Below are 14,928 nucleotides of genomic sequence, written 5' to 3' on the forward strand. Positions count from 1 at the left end.
AACCCCAAACAGCTGTTGTAATACGGAATGTTTTCTTGTTAAACATGATTTTTGGTTTTATTTAAATGTCCGATAGATTTAAATGTTAAGTGAAGTTTTCTGGATATTTACCAAGTATTATCCATAGAAGATTTTTATGGAAGGTTACCATCCTACTTATTTACCCTCATGTTCCTGAAGTCTGGCTTTGTCACAAAGTACATTTTATGAAGAGTTATGCTGCAATGTCTTATGCTAACTGTGAGTAAAAACAATGCACAATCAATCAATGTCAACTCTCTCTGAGATGGGAACGGTCAGCAGGCAAGTTAGAACCCTTTGGCAGGCTGGATACACACTGTGAGCCACAAGTTATCAAGAGTATCATTGTTTTAACTTTTCAAATCTCAACATTGTTCTGCTGCAATAAATAATAGAAGACTATTGATAGGTTTGTAGCTTGAACCTATTCGCTGGAACGTTGAAGACAATATAATTACACAGCAAGCAAGACACGAAGTAGGCAAAGTTCTTCATGTTTCTCATGCACGGGAGAGAACCGGACAAACGCCGTTCCTTTGCTTGACCCCAGTTGCTCTCGTCCACTCCCCCGTAACACTGCTCTTTTATTGAGGTTACATGAATATACATAGCTTCATTAACATATGACGTCTACATACAAACAAAGAGTACCTTGTCTGTGCATTGTGTAAGTGTGTGTGTGTGTGTGTGTGTGTGTGTGTGTGTGTGTGGGTGGGTGGGGTCAGAGTGTGACCCCATAAATGACTTCCCTAAACCTGCTGGTCTGGAAGTCCAGCGGTTCATCTAAACAAAAGGCACTTAGCCTAAAACAGATATAGCCACGTTTATCCTACCATAAAACAATAAGAGAAGGTACGACCTCTCCCATGCTCCCAGAGTGCTCTCTAATGCGCACAAAGTTTGCAGACTATCAAGGATCCTCTACCAATCTACAACTAATTATAAAACTCTAAGCATATATGAGCAGATATTTCTAAGCATAAATGACAATCAACAATACAAAACCTAACAACTATGTCCCCATAGGATGATCTGATATCCTCGTGTCGGTGTTGTTCCCACATCATCATAATAAATGTTGTTCCAGGTTCAACATTGCAAGTGACCAATCACATTGTTGTGACGTCCCCCTTTTGTGCCTTTGAAAAATACCACCTTAAAAAAATCTAATTCACAACCGCTTCTGTCCGCCGATACAGGAACTTGATTTCTTTGAATTTCAGGATACTTTTCTTTAATAAACGGTAAGCATTATACATATTGTCCTTACAGAGGCGGTTTCTCTTCTCGCAAGTGAAGTAGATTTTTTGAAGGTGTTTGTTTTTTTCGAGGTCGCAGATGATGTCAGGAGAAGGTGATTGGTCACTTGTAATGTTGAACCTGGAACAACATTATTGTTGTATTGATGACGAGGGAACAACGCCAACACGAGGATATCAGATCGTCCATACACCATATGCTCCAGATGCTCAGTATGGATCAGTATAATATCAGCCCTATCATTTTAGTTTAGTGTCAGCACAATTTTCACATCATATTCATCTTGGCACAAAACTAAAACACTTTGTCTGACCTCAGAGTCTCCAGTCGACAGTGTGGATTCTCCAGAAAACCACACAGCAGCTCCACACCTGAATCCTGCATGTTGTCATTAGTGCTCAGGTCTAGTTCTCTTAGATGTGAGGGGTTGGATTTCAGCGCTGACACTAGAGAGGTACAGTTGCTCTCTGACAAACGGCAGCCTCCCAGTCTGAATAAAAACAAACAATTCATTATGCAGAACATTTTTCTGTGTAAGAAGAGGTTTAGTAAAATAAATAAATAAATAAATAAAACCAAGACGATTCTGTCAGAAGCACTCAAACTCTCAGACAACATGTTTTTAATTTTAATAACATTATACAGGGAAAAAAAACTGTCTGAGATTTTTCTGCATTTCTGCCTTTACTGATAGGGAGGTGTGAAAAGCAGACAGGAAAGTGGGCTGAGCATGGAAGAATGACAGTGCAGCTGTATAACAGCTGGACTAAGCTGTTATACAGACAAAGGAGGGGTTCTTAAATTAAATAATGTTAATTCTTCAGTTTCTGTGATATGTTACAGTTTGAGAGAAGACAACTGAGTCTAATAATGAGTCTAATAATAATTTAAGAGTTTGTTAGCTTCCTTTGGAGTCTTCACACACCCACATTCTCTGTTGCCTGTTGGGGCGGGGGGGCTGGGAGGAGGAGTTGGACGTCCGATTAGGGTCTGAAATGTGGGGCCTCCCTGCTGCTGCGGAGTCGGGGCAGTCTGCTTTTCTCCACCCCAGGGAAGAGGGTAACACTACCTGGGTCTGGGTGCAGTTTCCCCCTCCAGGGGCAAGGGTACCTAGACCTGGGGTATAGAGTACGCTTGGGGAGTGTGATTGTGTGTACAGGGTCTCAGACATGAGTGCATTGGTGGTTCTTTGTGTCCAGGGATGGGTGTCCGGGTACGCACCGGCTCACTCCTGGTGGCTGCTTATCAGGGCCTGGAACCTGGGGCTCGCTCGGGCCCCTTCGGAGGTGGGGTGCCCTCAGCCTCTCTGCCTGGAGCTCGGTCACTCAGGCACAGCTGGCTGCCGGCGAAGCTCACGGGCGCGTCACTGCAACCCCCCCTGGCTTCTGCTCCGGGGATGCTGAGTAACCCCTCATCTGGGGCTCTCCTCAGCTCTTTCCGGGAGAGTGGCAAGGTTGCCCGTCCATTGGTCTTCCTTGTTCTCTTGTGCTCTGAGGGCCTCTGGATGTCTGGAGCCTGGATCTCCTCCATACCTGCTTCATGCCCTGGAGGACGGGGCTATGCCCCCCCCCCCCCCCCCCCCACACACACACACACCCTCTAAGAGATCGTTACATGAAGGAACCTTTTAAATACAAGGGCGCTCATGCTCACAGGTTACACACGGTTGCTCACAGACACAAACTACACCCTTTTTGGCTGCTACCTCAAAGCACACTGTGTTCTGTCGATCTTACGTGTTGCACAACAATGTTTAACATTTAGTATTTACTGTTATATTCACATAGATCATTGCAATGACGTTCTTTATTGTATTGTTCTGTCTTTTTTGGTTGTTTTCTCTTTTTTCTTTCTCAACAGGTGATCCAGGTGATTGATATATGTATTTATTGTCTGCTTTTGTTGGTTTTTGTTTTTTGCCCTTCATCACTGTTCCTCTTCCCCGCTGTTTTATATTTATTGTATATTTATAATATATTTACTATTTCATGTCAGAACAGCTTTGTATTGTAGATGATAAAGAGGATTCTGTTTTGTTGTTTTACATATCTCATGATGCTAAATAAATCCAAACCGAATTAAAAAAATTATGTCAGTGTCTTATGTTATATAAGCTCCAACCTCTCTGTTTAAAGCATGTTGCAGTGCTCAGACTGATAGCTTCCTCAGTGGAAGAAATAAGCTAGGAGAAATACTCTGTGACTTAACCTTGATAGCTGAATTCACAGAACAGGTGTTTTTTTGTCTGTCCTCTTGCCTTAAATGTGCTGTTTTGCATGGCCATCTCTCCAAAGCCAAAGATATGGAGTTTACTGTTCAATTAAGATACCAACATAACATATTTTCAAACTGAAGCTTAAGCCAATGGCATTTTTCGTATTTTCTTTGCTGAAAATAATCAAAATCTTTAACTATTCAAAATAGTTTTCTGTCAATCATAATTATATGAACTATACAATGAATAATTCAGTGGTTAATGTCAAACCTGTTATGCACTTAGAACTGAAAGAACAGTATACAGTTAATCAGGGAGCCCTCTCTGAATTAATAAAGTTCAGGAGCCATAGCAGGCTAAGTTGGGTCATAAGTTGAGAACAATTATTTTAGGTTTTTGCTTCAGTGAATGAACTAAACAACTAAAGAAGAGAATGGACTTTAACATGAAGATCCCCAGGGTGGATTTTGAATTTAGTGTGACCACAGCTTTCACATTATATTCATCCTAGCACAAAAAGTTAAACATGGTGATTAACCTCAGAGTCTCCAGTCTACAGTGTGGACTCTCCAGAAAACCACACAGTTGTTTCACATGTAAATCATGCAGATGGTTTTTACTCAGGTCAAGTTCTCTCAGATGGGAAGGACTGGAATCCAGAGCAGACAGCAGAGACTCACAGCTGTTAACTGACAACCAGCAGTCCTTCAATCTGAATAAAGAACAAAACATATAGACAAAATAATTTGTGATTCATTCTTATATGTTCTTATCAAATGTTCTTATTATTTCCAACAAACAATGCACGCATCGTAAATCATTCTGCTATTACCAATCACCATTCCACTTGTCTCCTTCTTAGACACAAACAGCAGGTAGGTCAGACTGCCAGGACTCACTAGTTATAGATACAATACATTTACAATACATTTGAACATCTCAATGAGTACTTTCAGTCATATTTGATTTAATACTTGACTTTCTCAAATCTTTGTTGTCAGAGCCTGCTGGCTTTGTAAATGACTTGTACATCTTGTCAGTTTTAAATGAGCAGCAGTAACACAACATATATACAGTGGGGCAAAAAAGTATTTAGTCAGCCACCAATTGTGCAAGTTCCCCCACTTAAAATGATGACAGAGGTCAGTAATTTGCACCAGAGGTACACGTCAACTGTGAGAGACAGAATGTGAAAAAAAAATCCATGAATCCACATGGTAGGATTTGTAAAGAATTTATTCGTAAATCAGGGTGGCAAATAAGTATTTGGTCAATAACAAAAATACAACTCAATACTTTGTAACATAACCTTTGTTGGCAATAACAGAGGTCAAACGTTTACTATAGGTCTTTACCAGGTTTGCACACACAGTAGCTGGTATCTTGGCCCATTCCTCCATGCAGATCTTCTCGAGAGCAGTGATGTTTTGGGGCTGTCGCCGAGCAACACGGACTTTCAACTCCCGCCACAGATTTTCTATGGGGTTGAGGTCTGGAGACTGGTTAGGCCACTCCAGGACTTTCAAATGCTTCTTACGGAGCCACTCCTTTGTTGCCCGGGCGGTGTGTTTTGGATCATTGTCATGTTGGAAGACCCAGTCTCGTTTCATCTTCAAAGTTCTCACTGATGGAAGGAGGTTTTGGCTCAAAATCTCACGATACATGGCCCCATTCATTCTGTCCTTAACACGGATCAGTCGTCCTGTCCCCTTGGCAGAAAAACAGCCCCATAGCATGATGTTTCCACCCCCATGCTTCACAGTAGGTATGGTGTTCTTGGGATGCAACTCAGTATTCTTCTTCCTCCAAACACGACGAGTTGAGTTTATACCAAAAAGTTCTACTTTGGTTTCATCTGACCACATGACATTCTCCCAATCCTCTGCTGTATCATCCATGTGCTCTCTGGCAAACTTCAGACGGGCCTGGACATGCACTGGCTTCAGCAGCGGAACACGTCTGGCACTGCGGGATTTGATTCCCTGCCGTTGTAGTGTGTTACTGATGGTGACCTTTGTTACTTTGGTCCCAGCTCTCTGCAGGTCATTCACCAGGTCCCCCCGTGTGGTTCTGGGATCTTTGCTCACCGTTCTCATGATCATTTTGACCCCACGGGATGAGATCTTGCGTGGAGCCCCAGATCGAGGGAGATTATCAGTGGTCTTGTATGTCTTCCATTTTCTGATGATTGCTCCCACAGTTGATTTTTTCACACCAAGCTGCTTGCCTATTGTAGATTCACTCTTCCCAGTCTGGTGCAGGTCTACAATACTTTTCCTGGTGTCCTTCGAAAGCTCTTTGGGCTTGGCCATGGCGGAGTTTGGAGTCTGACTGTTTGAGGCTGTGGACAGGTGTCTTTTATACAGATGATGAGTTCAAACAGGTGCCATTCATACAGGTAACGAGTGGGGGACAGAAAAGCTTCTTACAGAAGACGTTACAGGTCTGTGAGAGCCAGAGATTTTCCATGTTTGAGGTGACCAAATACTTATTTTCCACCCTGATTTACGAATAAATTCTTTACAAATCCTACCATGTGAATTCATGGATTTTTTTTTTTCACATTCTGTCTCTCACAGTTGAAGTGTACCTCTGGTGCAAATTACTGACCTCTGTCATCATTTTAAGTGGGGGAACTTGCACAATCGGTGGCTGACTAAATACTTTTTTGCCCCACTGTATATGTTTGCGGTGCTGTTTAAACTTTCATATTTCTTACTCATCAAATATTTCTTCATGCAATATATGCACAATTTCACAACTCAAACACAGTCATCTGAGAAAGAGCTCCTAACTGTACCTTTATTAGCTTTTGCATTCATCTTTTTTACATTCTATTTGAGCCATGTCTCTAAATATATATTTATACAGATGCGCAGTCTAAGCAGCCTGCCTTTATCTGCTATCATTAGATTGTCAAAAGCCTCATTCACATCCTGACTTCATCTTCACTAACTGATGGAGCACAACATAAACCTTTGGAGGCTTAAAAACTGTCCCGTCAAACATTTCAACTTGTGTCAGTGGTTAGTTAATCTCTTTTCATATCTTTAAGTTCTACTTGGAGCCAAAAGGAAAAACATATGTTTGGTCACTAAGAAAGACATAAAATTTTTTAGATGCACTGAAATGTCTTCAGATTTGTGTTACGGAAAATCATGAACATTTTAAAAATAAATATTGTTTCATATTATCTGAAATATACAAACAAACAAAAAACAGCTGAAGTCAGTGAACTGACCTCAGAGTCTTCAGCTGACAGTTTGGACTCTCCAGTCCAGCTGAGAGCAGTTTCACCCCTGAATCCTCCAGGTTGTTTTTACTCATGTCCAGCTCTGTTAGATGAGAGGGGTTAGACTTCAGAGCTGAGGCCACAACCTCACAGTGAGCGTCTGAGAGTACACAATGAGTCAGTCTGTGATTAGAGAATATATAAATGAGTTATTGTAAACGCACAAGACATATGACAACAAAACTTTCTGCCACCATAATCTAATGAACATCTGCTCTTTACATCTATGGTTCAACTCTGATCATGTTCAGGTGTTTGACACGAGACACAAGAATGATTCTGTTATTTTCTAATGTTTATACAAAGCAAGAGTCCAATATTGTCTAATGTTTTCAGAGTTTGCTCACTGCCAGTTAGTTCAGGAATAAGTAAGGGTACATTGAATTCAACTCCCTTTCTTTTTCAGCAGATCGGTATATCATGACTGCTATTCCGATGCTGGTACTATTTGTGCTTAGCTGTCCTGGTTAAATGCATAAACACTACTATCTCTCTGTAAGTACAGTGCATTTTCTTTCCACACAAAGTTGTAAATACACAAATTTCAAAGCAGAAGATAATTTAACATACACCATATTGCTAAAAGTATTCACTCATCCATCCAAATCATTGACTTCAAGTATTCCAATTACTTCCATGGCCACTAGTGATGGGATTTCCGGCTCTTTTTAGAGAACTGGCTCTTTCGGCTCGGCTCACTAAAAAGAGCCGGCTCTTTCGGCTCCGAACCGGCTCTTCAGGTTGTTTTGTTGCTTTAATTTATTTATTATTAACAACAATATAAAATTATGCACAAAAGGAATTACTAATGTAACAAAAAAGTGGTTTTATTTATATATGTTTATATATAAATATATGCGGTGGCCCCTAGAGACAAAACACGTACAAACTCCAAAAAGCACATACAAACTCCAAAACACATTTCTAGCATGAACTGAACTTCCAAAACAGAGCTACCTAGATCACTTAAATTACACAATTGAAAGCATGAAAGCATATGTGTATTGTTTGTGTATATATACACAAGCATTCATATATAGTCAAATAATTTAAAAAAATTTTTCGTTCATTTACCCGTTATTACCACACACCAAATCCGGTCATTGGTACTTGCTGACTTGTGTAGCCACTAGGTAACAAAAGTTCAACACTGCCCCCTAGCATCCTGGAGCACTTCTGTTGTCTTTTGTACGTGTTTTGAGTTTTTATGTGATTCTGAGTTTTCACGTGTTTTGGAGTTTGTGCGTGCTTCGGAGTTTGCACGTGTTTTTACGTGTTTTGGAGTTTTTACGTGTTTTGGAGTTTTTACGTGTTTTTACGTGCTTCGAAGTTTGTATGTGCTTTGTCTGTAGGGGCCACTGTAAATATACTTTTATTTATTCACTCCACATAAAATGTAATAAATAAATCATATAATACAAAAATCAACTATTCATATTTCAACTTTTAACTATTTAAATTTTCAGCTTTTTCCTTTTACAAATTTAAAGTGAAACAACACAAAACACTGCAAACCACAACACAATTAAATAAAAATTATAATATGAAAACAAAAAGAACATGCATATTCTCTGTCATATGGACCTGCATGAATAAACTTTCTGAATCCTTTATCATCCACAACTGAAAATAGTTGTGGATGATTACTATACCTTTCTAATGTGACGCGATAAGGAGCCAGCTCGCGTTGTTCACGTCAAAGAGCCGGTTCTAAGAGCCATTTCGTTCACGACTGACCCATCACTAATGGCCACAGGTGTATAAAGTCCAGCACCCAGGCATGCGTACTGCTACTACAAATATTTGTGAAAGAATAGGTTCTTCTCAGGAGCTCTGTGAATTCCAGGTATTGTGATTATAATTCCAATGTGTGGTGATTGAATGCCACCTGATGAGCAAGTCCAATTGTGAAAATTTCTCACTAAGTGAAAGCATTTGGGAATGTAGTCAAATCAGTCACAGAGTATAGACTACATAAAATCCAAGAGCAGGGTTAAGGAATGCTGAAACGCATAGTGCAGGTCGCCAACTTTCTGCAGTCAATCACTGCAGACCTCCAAACTTCATGTGGCCTTCAAAATAGCTCAAAAACACAGCTAAGAGAGCTTCATGGAATTGTTTTTCATGGCTGAGCAAATGCATCTAAGATGCAGTGTTGTAAAGTACTCTGCTATTGGACTCTCAAGCAATATAGACGAATCACGCGTATCCATCCGGCAGTCCAATGGATAAGTCTGGGTTTGGTGGTTGCCAGGTAAACAGTACTTGTCTGACTACAATGTGCCAAGTTTAAAGTTTGGTGGAGGGGGGTTATGGGCTCAGAGCCTTAGTTCCAGTAAGCTTAAGCATGCCAAGACATTTTGGAGAATTTCATTCTTCCAGCATTGTGGGAACAGTTTGGTAATGGCCCCATTCTGTACTCACAGTGCACGCCAGTGCACAAAGTAAGGTCCATAAAGACATGAATGAGCAAGTTTGGTATGGAAGACATTGACTGGCCTGCACAAATTTCTGACCTTAACCTTAAAGAACATGTTTGGGATGAATTAGAGTGCAGACTGGGAGCCAGGCCTTCTTGTCCAACATCAGTGTCTAACAAATGTGCTTCTGTGGAAGAATGGTCAAAAATTCCCATAAACACACTGCTAAGCCTTGTGGAAAGCCTTCTTAGAAGAGTTAAAGCAATTATACCTGCAAAGGTCTTGCTGACATTATATTAAACGCTATGGGTTAAGGATGCCAGTCAAGTTCATATGCATTTGAAGTGAATACTTTTGGCAATATAGTATAATAATAATAATAATAATAATAATAATAATAATAATAATAATAATAATGGATTGGATTTATATAGCGCTTTTCAAGGCATACATACATACAGGCACAAGCTCTGGCTATGAACTAATTTTATGATAAATAATATTAGCTATCATATTGTGATCCACAAACTGTAAGGAGTGGATCTCAGAGAGTTTCTTCTCTGATCTGTTAGCTGATTTCAAGAACACTTGACTCTCCAAATACACTTAGAATTTGTTCATCTCCACCGGACAGTGCAATATGTTAATGCTTCTGTCAGTAGAAATTTAATAACCGTTCACTGTCTTTGAGAATATTGGGTCAACCAATTACTTACTTACAATTAAGTCGACTGACATGAACCAAGCTATCTCAAGTGAGGTTCAAGCTAGTGCATGTTACTAGCTTGTTCATGTATATCACTAAAAAGAAAAACTCATCTTTATTTTGATGCTGAACTTTCCAACTCTCCTGGAATAATTTATTGTACAACATCACTCGATTGGCTAGCACATGAAAAGTTGCACTTCAAGAGCACTAAAGTATTAAACACATACATGTCAGTCATCCCTTAGTGTGTGTCTGCAATTAGTCTTTGAGATGGTAAAGCTATAACATGTGCGGTGTCAGTAAAGATGTTTCATTCATTTGTTGATTTGTGAAGCTAAAGGAAGGCTTTTTTTTTAAAATTATGGGCATATTTTTATGAACTAGCAAATGGTGATAGAATGTACACATCTAGCAAATGGCAATTGGTGGATCAAAAAAAAAAACTAGCAGAAATTAATCATCAGGTATTTAGTCTGCATGGGAGTTTGCCCAACCAGTCTACGTGTGCTTTGTGAACTTGGAGAAAGCATTCGGGGGGTCCTGTGGGGGGGTGCTCTGGGAGCATGGGGTGTCTGGCCCATTGCTACGGGCCATTCAGTCCTTATACGACCTTTGCAAGAGCTTGGTCTGCATAGCCGGCAATAAGTCGGACTTGTTCCTGGTGGGTGATGGGCTCCGCCAGGGCTGCCCTTTGTCACCGATTCTGTTCATAATTTGTATGGACAGACTTTCTAGGCATAGCCAAGTGGCGGAAGACTTTCACTTCTCTGCTTTTTGCAGATGATGTGGTCCTGTTGGCTTCATCAGGTGATGGCCTCCAGCTCGCCTTGAAACGGTTCACAGCCGAGTGTGAAGCGGTGGGAACGAGAATCAGCACCTCCAAATCTGAGGCCATGGTCCTCAGCCAGAAAAGGTTGGAGTGCCCACTCCGGGTCAAGGACGAGACCCTGCCCCAAGTGGAGGAGTTTAAGTATCTCGGGGTCTTGTTCACAAGTGACGGGAGAAGGGAGCAGGAGATTGACAGACGGATTGGTGCAGCAGCTGCAGTGATGCGGACGCTGTGGTGAAGAGAGAGCTGGGTGTAAAAGCAGAGCTCTCAATTTACCGGTCTATCTACGTCCCTACCCTCACCCATGACCACGAGCTGTGGGTAGTGACCGAAAGAACGAGATCGCGAATACAAGCGACGGAAATGGGCTTCCTCCGAAGGGTGGCTGGCCTCTCCCTTAGAGATAGGGTGAGAAGTTCAGCCATTCGGGAGGGGCTCAGAGTAGAGCCACTGCTCCTCCACATCGAAAGGAGCCAGTTGAGGTGGTTCGGGCATCTGACAAGGATGCCTCCTGGCCACCTCTTGGGCGATGATTTCCGGGCATGTCCCACCGGGAGGAGGCCCTGGGGCAGACCCAGGACACGCTGGAGAGATTATGTCTCTCGGCTGGCCTAGGAACGCCTTGGTGTTCCCCTGGATAAGCTGGAGGAGGTGGCTGGGGAGAGGGAGGTCTGGGCTTCTCTGCTTGGGCTGCTGCCCCCGCGACCCGACCCTGGATAAGCGGAAGAAAATGAATGGATGGATGGATGGATGGATATTTAGTCTACAGGCAGAGCTTATGGAAACTTTTGCATTTAAGTTAAAATTATCTCCTGTAAACTGAGCAGCACAGCCATCATTAATTTCCATTACCAAGGTACAAGGTGTAGTAGGTCTAGTTGTAGTGTTCCATAACTCTGACCCCATTGTTTTTTAAATGGCGTGATAGAACTTTTTCAGTGTCCAAATACAAAAGTATATAAAATAATTAATGACCAATATCTAAAATACAAAGCTAAAAATAATAAGAAGAATAATTTCGTGTTACATGAAAAACTAAAACCACAAATCAACAATGAAGAATAATACTGAATAATGACTTGGTCTCACCGAGCCTTTCTGCAATTCCTCACAACTGGAAAAAGTCTCAGTCGCCCATCCAATGATGCTTTGAACTTGTTTAGGTCTAACTCATCCAGAACCTCCTCTGACATCTGCAGCATGAAGGCCAGAGCTGAGCAGTGGATCTCAGAGAGTCTCTTTTCTGATCTGTTAGCTGACTTCAAGAATACTTGGATCTCCTGATGTACTGAGAGGTCGTTCATCTCTACCAGACAGTGGAAGATGTTGATGCTTCTGTCAGGAGAAATTTCATCACTGTTCATCTCCTTAAGATTGTTAATGACTCTCTGAATGGTTCCTGGACTGCTCTCTGTCTGACCCAGCAGACCTCCTAAGAGTCTCTGGTTGGACTCCAGAGAGAGGCCATGAAGGAAGCGGACAAACAGGTCCAGGTGGCCATTTTTACTCTGGAGGGATTTTTCCATGGCTCGTTTAAGGAAATCATCCAGAGATGACCCACTGTACTTTTCTCCAAGGAAGGCTTCCAGCACCTCTGTCTTCCTGTTGGTGAAACAGTGGAACATGTATACTGCAGCCAGAAACTCCTGAATGCTCAGATGAACAAAGCAGTAGACTGGTTTCTGGAAGATCACACAGTCTCTTTTGAAGATCTCTGTACAAACTCCTGAGTACACAGAGGCCTCCGTGACATCAAGACCACACTGCTCCAGGTCTTCTTGGTAGAACATGATGTTTCCTTTCTCCAGATGTTCAAACGCCAGCCTCCCCAGCTTCAGAAGAACTTCCCTGTCAGCCTCCGTCAGCTCCTGTGGACTCGTCTCATGTCCCTCATGGTACTTGTTCTTCTTCCTCTTTGTCTGAACCAGCAGGAAGTGTGAGTACATGTCAGTCAGGGTCTTGGGCAGCTCTCCTCTCTGCTCTGTAGTCAACATGTGCTCCAGAACTGTAGCAGTGATCCAGCAGAAGACTGGGATTCTACACATGATGTGGAGGCTCCTGGATGTCTTCATGTGGGAGATGATTCTGCTGGACAGCTCTTCATCACTGAATCTCTTCCTGAAGTACTCCTCCTTCTGGGCGTCAGTGAAGCCTCGTACTTCTGTTAGCCTGTCAACACATGTAGGAGGGATCTGATTGGCTGCTGCGGGTCGGGAAGTTATCCAGACGAGAGCCGAGGGAAGCAGATTCCCGTGGATGAGGTTTGTCAGCAGCTGGCTGACTGATGACTTCTGTGTGACATCAGACAGCAGCTTCCTGTTGGTGAAATCCAATGAAAGTCTGCTTTCATCCAGGCCGTCAAAGATGAACAAAAGCTGAGAGACAGCCAGCGTCTCTGCTGAGACCTTCTGTAATGTTGGATGGAAAACATGGAGCAGCTCCAGAAGACTGTACTGCTCATCTCTGATCAGGTTCAGCTCCCTGAATGAAAGCAGAACCACCACACTGACATGTTGGTTCTCCAAGCCCTCTGCCCAGTCCAGAGTGAACTTCTGCACTGAGAAGGTTTTTCCAACACCAGCCACGCCGTTGGTCAGAACCACTCTGATGGGTCTCTGTTGGTCAGGTAAGGCTTTAAAGATGTCCTGGCACCTGATTGGAGCGTCATGGAGGGCGTCCATCTTGGAAGCTGTCTCCAGCTGCCTCACCTCATGTTGGGTATGAACCTCTTCACTCTGTCCCTCTGTGATGTAGAGCTCAGTGTAGATCCTGTTGAGGAGAGTTCTACTTCCTGTTTCATCACTTCCTTCAGTCACACGTTCACATCTCCTCCTCAGACTGATCTTATGTTCATCTAAAACCTCCTGCAGACCAACATCTGCTGACAGAAAGAAAAACAGAAAGAAAACTCTTCAATGTCTGAACAACAACCAGAAGTCCAGTTTTCAGAATTGAGTTCATCAATTCAATTAAATTTTATTTTATTTATACAGCGCCAAATCCCAACAACAGTCACCTCAAGGCGCTTTATATTGTACAGTAGATCCTGCAATAATAGATACAGAGAAAAACCCAACACCATATGACCCCTTATGAGCAAGCGCTTTGGCGACAGTGGGAAGGAAAAACTCCCTTTTAACAGGAAGAAACCTCCGACAGAACCAGGCTCAGGGAGGGGCGGGGCCATCTGCTGTGATTGGTTGGGGTGAGAGAAGGAAAGGGAAACAGCAGACAGATGTTCAGTCTTACTTTGTACACAGCTGCTCTGACTGGCTGTCTGCAGTCCAGCTCTGGTTCTGGATCTTTCTCCACACTGGGGACAGGACGAGTCTCCTGATGAAGCAGACTGGTCCCAGTATGAGGAGATGCACTGTCTGCAGAACCAGTGTCCACAGCTGGTAGAGACTGGATCCTTCAGGACGTCCTGACACAAAGCACAGCAGGACAGCTGCTCCTCCTCACAAACACCGCTCCTCTTCCTCTCTCTGTGAACACATTTCTTTATCACTAAAATTATGGTCACAGAGAATAATAAAAATTGAGCTACTTTTCACAACAGAGTATTCATCAAGCTGATTTTTGGTTATACAGTGCCAAGACAGGATAAAGACATGCTGTGGAAAAGAGACAGAGATTAATAACAAGTATGATTCAGTGCAGAGAGGTCTGTTAACACATAGTGAGTGAGAAAGGTGACTGAAGAAGAAACTCAATGCATCATGGGAATCCCCCGGCAGTCTACACCTATTGCAGCATAACTAAGGGAGGATTCAGGGTCACCTGGTCCAGCCCTAACTATATGCTTTAGCAAAAAGGAAAGTTTGAAGGCTAATCTTAAAAGTAGAGATAGTGTCTGTCTCCTGAATCCAAACTGGAAGCTGGTTCCACAGAAGAGGGTCCTGAAAACTGAAGGCTCTGCCTCCCATTCTACTTTTAAATACTCTAGGAACAACAAGTAGGCCTGCAGAGCGAGAGCGAAGTGCTCTAATAGGGTGATATGGTACTACAAGGTCATTAAGATAAGATGGGGCCTGATTATTTAAGACCTTGTATGTGAGGAGCAGGATTTTGAATTCAGTATATAGTCTTTACTGTTTTACATATACATTTTAGTTCGCCTAATAGTACCTGATAGTAGCAGTTCTCTTACTTCCTGTCATTAGGCCACCAAAACTGGTGGGG

The 14,928-nt window shown here is 42.3% G+C and overlaps 1 protein-coding gene across 4 annotated transcripts in view; it reads right to left on the minus strand.

Annotated features, from left to right (window-relative positions):
- LOC113029557 (NACHT, LRR and PYD domains-containing protein 12-like) overlaps window positions 1–14,928 on the minus strand; it is a 61,559-nt gene that overhangs the window by 26,202 nt on the left and 20,429 nt on the right. Inside the window, exons 4-8 of one of the 4 annotated variants that reach the window (XM_026180467.1) lie at window positions 13,996–14,231; window positions 11,836–13,627; window positions 6,738–6,911; window positions 4,035–4,208; window positions 1,595–1,771 (exon numbers count right to left, since the gene is read on the minus strand). In XM_026180467.1, coding sequence (XP_026036252.1) covers window positions 1,595–1,771; window positions 4,035–4,208; window positions 6,738–6,911; window positions 11,836–13,627; window positions 13,996–14,231 — 2,553 coding nt within the window. Of the gene's footprint in view, window positions 1–1,594; window positions 1,772–4,034; window positions 4,209–6,737; window positions 6,912–11,835; window positions 13,628–13,995; window positions 14,232–14,928 lie in introns of those variants that run through there. The other 3 variants (XM_026180463.1, XM_026180464.1, XM_026180465.1) reach the window with 3 other exon arrangements.

The sequence above is a fragment of the Astatotilapia calliptera genome, chromosome 9 (genome assembly GCF_900246225.1).
Source record: "Astatotilapia calliptera chromosome 9, fAstCal1.2, whole genome shotgun sequence".
Classification (NCBI taxonomy): Eukaryota; Metazoa; Chordata; class Actinopteri; order Cichliformes; family Cichlidae; genus Astatotilapia; species Astatotilapia calliptera.